Source organism: Platichthys flesus, chromosome 14 (assembly GCF_949316205.1).
Source record: "Platichthys flesus chromosome 14, fPlaFle2.1, whole genome shotgun sequence".
NCBI classification, from domain to species: domain Eukaryota; kingdom Metazoa; phylum Chordata; class Actinopteri; order Pleuronectiformes; family Pleuronectidae; genus Platichthys; species Platichthys flesus.
Window position 1 is genome coordinate 8,041,078 of NC_084958.1, and position 9,901 is coordinate 8,050,978.

Genomic DNA, 9,901 nt, shown 5'->3' on the forward strand with positions numbered 1-9,901 from the left:
TTTTGGAGTTCTACTTTAAAACTTCTTCACTCTAACCAGTGTTAGGGTTAGGGTTTGGGTTTTTCCAACACTTGTATGTAGTGTTGTACATTACCTCTCTCATGGGATCATTTGTACAAGTGTTACCCCATATTAACTATCTTAGTTGTAAAGATAGTACTTCTTAATTACTTAAATTAATAGAAAAATAAAGATTGCTGAAATAAAGAGGCCATGTTTGGTTAAAAACGCATTTATTTTTTAAACATGCACCACAATAGCATTTTTTAACATTTTAAAACATGTTTTAAAACATATAAGTTTAAATAGTCAAGTACTAAATCAAGAAACATTGTGATCCAATATCAAGTAACATAATGTATCTCATGAAATAAAGGACATCTATGCATCTCTGGTTTTTCAATAGGATCGTAAACACAGAAAAAGGCTGTTACTTTTTATGAAAGCTTGAATAAGCTAACTTAGTGAAGTCCCCAGCGGTTAGGGTTGCTAGTGTGTGGCTACCTCACCATTACAAAAAAAATAACCAAGTATAATGTAACAGTGTGAAGTCACAGATTCTCTCTGTCTCTATCGCTGTATTGTACTCTGGACATTTTAAGTGAAATAAAAGCATAAAAATAAAATAAGACCATGCACTGTATATAAAAATCTTATTCATATGCATATAAAAAATGTTATAAAATAAAACAAACTTTCTTATTTCTGTTTCTATAGTTGTATTTTGAATCGTCATTTTTTCAAATATAATACATTCTAAAATATATAGTATAGAAGCCTTCACACAAGGGAAAGTGTGATAAAACATAACATGAAATCATATTACATTATATCATATGTTTTCATTGCTAACGTCATAAGAAGTGTTATATTGATATTTCAAATTCTTGTTATCAATTCAACTTTTTAAGCTCATGCACCATAAAATGTCAAAGAAACTAAAATAAGATACACCTCCTAATCAGAAACACACACACACACAGGATACATAGTATACATCATCTATTACATGAAGATCAACGTGAATGTAAAATTTGACATGAATGACAAATCCCAGTTATTAAAATAAGATTCAGCAGACGTGTAACTTCCTCATCCAGAGTAAAGGCTGACTTAATATAAAATGAAGGAATAGCAAACAAACACTACACCGGACATTACCTTGGTGATAATGACTAAAGCTTTTGGTTTATGTACCATTTAGTTATTTAGAATCAACCTAATGTTAAATGTACAAATACAATTTGTCAGGACTAAACTTGGAATTTACTACACGCATATTGATTTCTGTTTTCTACAGTTGTATTTTGAATCAAAATTTCTTCAAATAAAATATATTCTAAAATATACAAGATAGGAGCCTACACACAATGGAAAATGTGACAAAAAATAACATGAAGTCATATTAAATTATATGATATGCTTTTATTGCTAACTTCATTGGAAGTGTTATGTTGAGATACAGAATGACGATACACGTCCTAATCAGGAACAAGGTCAATACTGACTGATGTAATCTTCCGCGTAAACTGTATATCATAAATTTTATTCATTACATGAAGATAAATGTGACAGTAATATTTGCCATGAATGACTAATCCAAGTTCTTGATAAGAGACTGAGCATAGGGAACATTCTCTTCCAAAGAATAGGTCATCTAAAATGAAGGAATACTAACCGAACACAACAAGGGATATTACTGTACATTGGTGAAAGTGACTAAAGCTATTGGTATATAGTGTAGGTTAATAATAATCAACCTACTGTTCAATGTAAATATACAAATTGAAATTTGTCAGGACATATCATTGAGAATTTACTACACAAAAATGTATTATTGCATGCTGCTGTCTATGTCTGTTGGCCTTTTCTTTTTAATGTTTGACTCTTGTGTTAGAAGCTAATTATAAAAAAAGTTAAAGTTCAAAATGAAAACCCCTGAAAATGTATTACCTCGAATGGCCCAGACAAGAGATGGCCTTGCAAAATGTCCTTTTATTAAAGCCAGTGCATTATCAAACACATTCAGTAACTGACAAATTTAAAGAAATAACATTTTGTTAATACAATCATAACACAGGGAAGCATCATTCCTAATGCAGAAATGGTTCTCGATATGCATGTCAGAGTCTATTTACCTTTTATTCAGTTTGTATGGGTTACATGAAGCCCCCACTCAAAGTCAATGAGGTCTTTTTAAGGGTGGCCACGTGGGGATTCACAGTTGCTGCTTTTTTCTGGACCAGCTTCCCCGTCTCCTTTGACACCACCTTCCCCTGGCTGGACTTTGTTCTCCTCTTGAGGTTAGTGCTGATGAAGCGCATAAAAATGTCAGAACAGAAAAAGCATGTAAGAGGTGTGGTATTAGTAAGAGTTCGGTGCGGTGAGTAAAGATCATTTGCAATCATTAAATAAATTGGTTATTTATTAAATACAAATTCAAAATTATTTTGTCATTATAATGTGCCACCCAATGAATTATTAGTTTCCATGACTAGGGATGACAAAAACAACATAGATGAGAGAATACATTATTGGGAAAGCACAACATCACATTAGTTTGTGAGACAGATACTGAAAGAGAGACATTAGACTGGCTGGGAGGGTCAGGGTGTGAATCGGTAGAACATGGACAATGGTATCCAAATTATGAATACAAGTATGTGTACAGTCATTGTGGATATAAAAAATAATGCTGAACAAAACTTACATCTGCAGGAAGTATTATTCCCTCTGAACTCTCATCGAAGAAGGCAATCAGCAGTTGGATGACACGAAGAGTCAGCTCCCCATTGTCAACCTGGGCGACGAAAGACTACACGAACTTGCAAAAAATTCACAACAGTTACATAGGAAGAGATCAGGAGAGTATAGAGTGCATACCGAATCCACACTTCAACAGTATTCATTTTTATATTTTTGTCACTTTCTCTCATCAAGCTCAAAATAGCTTAATCTAAATAATCGCACTTAACAACCTTCAGAACTCAGTTGTAGTGCATAAATCATATTATACAGATAAAAGAAATAAAGTGTCAATGCTAAATATTACTATCTGTACACATGTCAATTCACAAAATGCTGTCTACATGTAAATGATAAGCTAGCAAACTTAACTTAGTTTGTTGATTTGACTGCTGAGAGATGAAATCCTGTGGCTATGAAATCAAATAAATGTACACAGTATTGTATTATACCGGGAAATTGTACAGTAGCTGGCTGTTGATATTTCTTTCCGCAAAGGCATCAACATTTACAGTAGTCTGTATTTTACTGTAGCAAATTTCCTTTATTTTTACAGTAATCTATTACAGTGTATATACAGTCTATCAAATCATTTTGATTTATATACAGTCCATGAATTTATTTTAATTTGATTTATACAGTCTTTTAATTTTATTTTATATGCAGTCCATGCTGTTCTTTTAATTTGATATAAACAGTCTATCATTTTATTTTATATACAGTCCATGATTTGATTTTAATTTGGTATATACAGTCGATCATTTTATTGGATTTTATATACAGTGCATTATATTTGTTTTAATGTGGTATATATACGGTCTATAATTTGTTTTATACAGTCATTTTTATTTGTTATAGTCAGTCTATTATTTTACTTTATTGACAGTCCATGACGTTATTTTTATTTGGTATAGATAGTTTATTATGTTATTAGATTTTATACACATTCTATGATTTGGGTTAGGATTATCTTAATGTGGTATATATTACTTTCTTTTATCTATTATTTTATTTTATGTCATTGCGTCGTGGCGGTGACGTCACACCGGTGGCGGAAGTGTCGTACACCCCATCTGTCATCTTGGTAGCAGCAGCAGCAGCGACTTGTTTCCACTAAAACTAGTTCGAGCCGTCGTCAGGGGAAGTGAAGTCAGCGCCTGTTCAACATGGACGAAGACGTGTTGACGACACTGAAACTGTTGATAATTGGAGAAAGTGGAGTCGGGAAGTCCAGGTCGGTCGCTGTTTGTAGCTGAGCTAACTGTTAGCTTGTTGTGACTGTTGATATTCTTCCAATGTTGATGAAGCTAATAATGCTAATGTTGTTTTACTGCCTGTTTCTTCACAACAACTGAGGCAAACAAGTGTCTTGTGTGTGACTGTAAAAACCTCAAGTTACATAAACAGTTGCATAACCATGGCCAGGTGTTACTGCCCGCAGGAAGTTAGCTTGGTGTCATGTTGCTGTTCATAGTCAACATCATAACTGTGTAGCTGTTAGCATCTTCACGTAAAAAATACTTAAACAAACACGAAATACACGTAGAGAGCACACACACATACACACACACATTGTAAAAGACAATATAACTGTCAAACATATATAGGGGAATGTATAACTGTCAGTGACTGGAGAAATATTACAAATGAGTAAGAAAACACACACACACAAACACACCCACACACACTAAAAGGTAGGCGCAAATACTTAAATGTATTCAGGGGATTCTACATAATAAAAACCCACTTACACAATCCTCCACACACTCCCAAAGGGTGGGAGTGAATCTAAATGACAAGACGTTTAATGTAGAGCTTTCTTGCTTTACCACAGTGCATACTCTAAGGAGGGTTTGGGATCTTCACACTCCTGACACCTTTGCCACAGCTGTTAGTCAACTCACCAACACCCAATGCCCTGCTCATTGCCATGTTCTCTGTCATTCTCCAAAAGTCTCCTTCTGCGGTTCACAGAAGATACGTTTGATCCGGAGCAGTCGGCCACCATAGGTTTTATACACTCACACACAACCCATATTATTCTATACATAGACTTATGGAAAGTATATTAGTCTGAGTCTTTTCCCTGTCTTCTCTCTGGCTGATCAGGTGTGGACTTCAAGGTGAAAACACTCGCTATAGATGGGAACAAAGCAAAACTCGCCATATGGGTAAGACAGGAGGAGTCTTGGAGTGTTGTTTGTGTCAGGAAAAACACGGTGAAGTACATGGTTTGTCCACAAGATGGCGACATTGCTCAGGCTAAATCACATAAAAAAAATGGTAAAACGTCACATTAAAGGAAAAATGGAATAGAAGAAAACAACTAACACTTTTAACGAGTGTGTCTGTGTGCGCGCACGTAGGATGATGCAAGAGCTCAAAAAGCTTAAGGAGGAATCAGATGCCACTCAGTAAATTTATCTGAGGCAACAGTCGAAAGGCTTAATCGAACAATGTACTTTAACGTTGTATAGTTTTCAGTTCAGTTTGTTCTAAGCATAGCAATACAGTTATGCCTTGTGTGAAAAGGAACTATATATGAATTAGATCTGGTCAGTACTTCCATTGCTCTTTTATTGTTGCTATTTTTTTAATGAAATCCCTGATCATCCCTGTTTTTAACATAAGAACAATACAAAGTGTATATTTCCCTTGGACAGTATCTCGTTCACGGTGGGACAGCCCTGACACTTTGTAGACTTGTAGGAACACGCATCACAGTAACAGGGTATTTTGAGCGAGGACGCTGTGACTGGGCTGATTTACCTGTTGGTCCCAAAAGTTTACGGTCATGGAATCTCTTCCTTCCTTCACTACTGCAGGACACAGCTGGACAGGAGAGGTTTCGCACCCTGACTCCCAGCTATTACCGTGGTGCACAAGGAGTTATTCTGGGTAAACAATTTGTACTTAAAATGCTATATATTTATTTTTCATTCCAGACAAAGATCTCTTCATTTGTTTCCTCTTTTGTCTATTTTCATAGTGTTATTCATACTAATCCTACTTTCAACAGATTAGTATTGTCAGACACTATTTTTGTTTTATGTTTGCTTGTACTTTTGGTGACCTAGAATCTGACTCGAGTTAAATACTCGAACAGTAGATTAAAGGGAAAGTTCACTGAAAAATGAAAATCCACTAGTTATCCACCCACCACAATGTCGATGGGGTGGGTGAAGTGTTTCAGTCCACAAAACATGGTCCATGATAAAACAACCGGAAAAGCAGTACAGGTCTCCATACTGCTCATTTGGTGTCGCCGAGTGTCCGTAAGCCCCGACATTCATATTCGTCTTGATTCGTCATTTACACAGTGTATTTGGCCTAAAAGTCCACTGGAAGTTGTTAGGTAGCGGACGTTACCCTGTCCCACAGTCCATGAATGCACCTCCTAGTCAAATATCAGCGGACCTTTAGGCACGAAGTTAATGACCTCGTTTTGAGTCGAATATGAATGCTGGGGCTTGTTGACACTTGAATGACACCACACGAGCAGAATGTGTTGTGTTTTTCTTCTGCTGTTTTATTACGTCTGAAGAAGGACTCACCATTGACTCTACTTTCTTGTATTGGATTCTGCTGCAACAAAGTTTGTTGAAACTTCATAAGTGTTTTGTGGATTCAAACCTCCAAAACTTTACCCCTCCATCATCACATGTCCAAATTGAACCAAAACTGATCTTCCCTGGGCCAGAATTGATACATGTGCCAAGTGTAAAGTCAATGAGATGAATGGTACATGAGATTTTGGTCTTTTGTCTAATGATTAGGTCCAGATTGTCTTAACTAAACATAATGATAATAATCATATGTATACATACATTGACTGTCTTACTCTCCTCCTCTTCCTGTTTCACAGTCTATGACGTCACAAAGCGCGACACTTTTACCAAACTTGAAAACTGGCTGAATGAATTAGAAACCTACACCACACGCAATGACATTGTGAAAATGCTGGTCGGGAACAAAATAGATATGGTGAGTCACTTTGTTCAGAATACACTTTACCATTAGCCCATCTCCTTTCTACAACATTTTCAGTGCAAGACCGAATCATCAGTTTATTTGCTTTTCAAATGCAGCATTTCTTCTATGTGGTTGAATGGGTTTGAGAATAAAAGAAAGCAGCCATAGTTGCTTTGTATTTTTCAACACGAGTGAAGTTTATTATGTTAAAACATAATATTTATTAACCATGTGTGTATTGTGCTCCACAAAGAGAAAATGACAGAGAATGTGTGTTTGGTTTTCAGGACGATCATGAAGTGGAAAGAAATGAAGGCCTGAAATTTGCGAGGAAACACTCGATGCTTTTTATTGGTAAGTGTCCATGTTAGAGTCGGATCAGACGTGGTCAGACATGGTCATTTAAGCTAACAGAGCCATAACATTTAAGTTAAAGCTATTAAAACTTACCGTACTCTACTTAAAAGTCAGAACTAAAATTGCAAATTTGGAACAAGTGGAGACATCACTCAGTGAAAGTTGTGTTTTTATTTTGGGTTTGTTGCGTTGTTTATGCTCTGTTGGGATTTCTGTAAGTGCTGCACTGAAAGATGCAGCCACTGCAGATGAAGTGCATTGTAAGTCAAATCTAGCGGGCTTTCATTTATCAAATCCATGTCTACACGTGTTTCTGATTCTCATCTCCAATCTGCCCCTCTCCGGGAAATTAGGTTAACATTTCTGTGGAGTTTCCATTTTAGAGCGGCTAAATTGAGGGGTTTTGAAAGGGGCTGGGGAAGAAGATGTCATGGATTTTAATCTGCAGTCAGGATGTCTTCATCCCAATCCTGATTCTCAAATGAAGTCATTTTCATACTTTATATTCTCATCAACACATGGTCATTTCTAAAATCTTAGTCGTTGGTGTTGTGCCATTTTAAATAGGAAGATGTTTTGGAGTTAAGAGTCAGGTTGTGCCCCTGCTGAAACCCATTTTTGAAAGAGCTCTGCTGTTCTTTCACTAAACTCATAAATCCTGGTGATTCCTTTGAACAGAGGCTAGTGCAAAGACCAAAGACGGAGTCCAGTGTGCCTTTGAGGAGCTTGTGGAGAAGATCCTCCAGACTCCAGGGCTGTGGGAGAGTGAAGGCCAAGGCCAGAAGGTCCGTCTGGGGGACCAGCATGAGGGCGGCGGTAGGGCATGTGGAGGATACTGCTCTATACCCTGAAACTGAGAAAAATGAAAACTAAGCACCAGCCTGATAGGAATGACTACGCACTAGAACCAGAGAGGAAAAGAGAAGGAGAGGTGGAGGTGGATAAGTACTTATTATTAAGGTTGGAGTAGTTCTGTTGGTCAAATGGACTTTGCTGTTTGCACACTTCCTTTGCAACCTGTCATCTCTCCCGTCACTACTTTCTCTTTAAAACATGAATGAATGGATCATTTGAGAAGAATATCTTATAGTATTATTAAGTATATTTCAAATGAAGCTCACCATGCCAAGTTTACGTATGTCATACCAGTACATGTCTGGTTAGAATTGATCTCATAGGCAGCAGTGATTCTGTTGTACATTAGGGGATCAGGTTAATAGGGTAGTGCCTGTAACATGAACTAATTTGTCTCTTAAGGTATATAGCCTGTACATTTTTAATTTAAAATGACAGAATATAATCAATATGGAAGTCTGATAGCGATCTCATTTACCTCCAAGAAAAAGCTTGTCCTGCTTGCGCTTTGTGATTTGCAAACGTGCACTTATATGTCGCTGCAAAATAATAAAAGTTTATTAAAAACATATCACATCACCCTGACTGAAGATGGTAGTGGAGGAGACTTCAGTCTCTCATGACTCGGCAGGAAAGGTGAGGATGATCCCAAAGATGACATCTCGCAATGGATCACTGTTACAGACTCCAGTTTTAATTTAACTACAAATGATTCGGTAAATGTAAATTAAAAAAAGTAGATGCTTTGAAATTAAATGTTTTCATCTCTAAAATATGCAACACAATCATTTTTATTTAGGCTTTTCTGCAACCAAACCTGTCTTTAGTTTTTTTCCTTTGTCTCTGAAGGCTGATCTAGAAGAAGAACAACAGTATTTCGAGCTCTCACTACAATTCACTTGAGCTCACTGTTATTCTGCCTCTAGGTGTTTGTTCTCAAACCGATTCTATAAGTCTTTCTTTCTTATGTGAGTTGTTTTGGTCCATAAATGTGCCACTGACTTCATTTCTCACACATCGTTGTATGAGTATTCCTGAGAGCTTTGTTTATTTTTCCTTTCAGTGGTATATATTTGATGTATTCTTTTCTATTTGTTTGACCTCTATTTTTTCTTAATTGACCCTTTCCCCATCTTTTATCCCATTACTTCTCCCGGCATCTGTTTGAACGATAAGCAGTAATATGTTAAACTGATATCTGCCTTAACCATTGAATGATACTCACTAAAGTTATGGTCGTAAAGTTTGTATTGTTTCAAAATGAAATAAACGACAGCCCCCAGATGCGGTCACTCAAGACTAACGATTGTTTAATTGCCGTTTGAGCTCTACCATTTAGTTCCGTATTGCGTAGCCGTCGGCCTAATCCAAAGCAGGTTCGCAGTGGAAACAGGATTGAGGTGCTCTTTCCATGATACTGTGTTGATGACTAGCCTTGTCATACATGCAAGGATGAAAACATCCTTTGCAGGAAATGTCAAGAAAAAAAGACCAAATCCAGGACACCAGTGGAAAAATCCTGTTAATCATGTTTTGTAAAATGGTCCCAGGGGGCAGTGTGATTACAAGCTTATGTTTGGTGTCAGGATGTCCCTCGACGGAACAGGACGCTCCCCGCAAAACCTCTCTCCGCTGAGGGAGAGTGGACCAGACATTCTTCTGAGGCTCAACATGTCCTCCATGTTTCCAGTATTTGAAGCTTTTGGCAGTTGACCCTGTAATGAGGTCAGAGGATTCCTGAGAGCGTATTTGTCATGAAAGTAACAAAAGAGTTGCGTGTTTCACTCATAATGATGCTCTCTTGACGAGTGGAAAGACAATAACACTTACATAATATAAAATAAGTTGATAGGATGTTTTTATTAGCAAACACCTATTTAAACATCCAGCAGACATGATGTGACATGAGCTGTATTCATGTCTCTGTCTATTTATTTCTCTATGTCTCTCAAGCTAAATGCTCCACTATGTT

General features: G+C 36.8%; 1 protein-coding gene across 1 annotated transcript; it reads left to right on the forward strand.

Annotated features, from left to right (window-relative positions):
• Nucleotides 1-3,796: 3,796 nt before the first annotated feature.
• LOC133968537 (ras-related protein Rab-18-like) lies at nt 3,797-9,221 on the forward strand. Its single transcript, XM_062404638.1, has 7 exons — nt 3,797-3,979; nt 4,700-4,755; nt 4,855-4,916; nt 5,571-5,643; nt 6,611-6,729; nt 7,005-7,071; nt 7,753-9,221. The coding sequence occupies exons 1-7, from the start codon at nt 3,912-3,914 to the stop codon at nt 7,923-7,925; spliced, it is 618 nt and encodes a 205-aa protein (XP_062260622.1). The 5' UTR covers nt 3,797-3,911; the 3' UTR covers nt 7,926-9,221.
• The last annotated feature ends 680 nt before the right edge of the window (nt 9,222-9,901 follow it).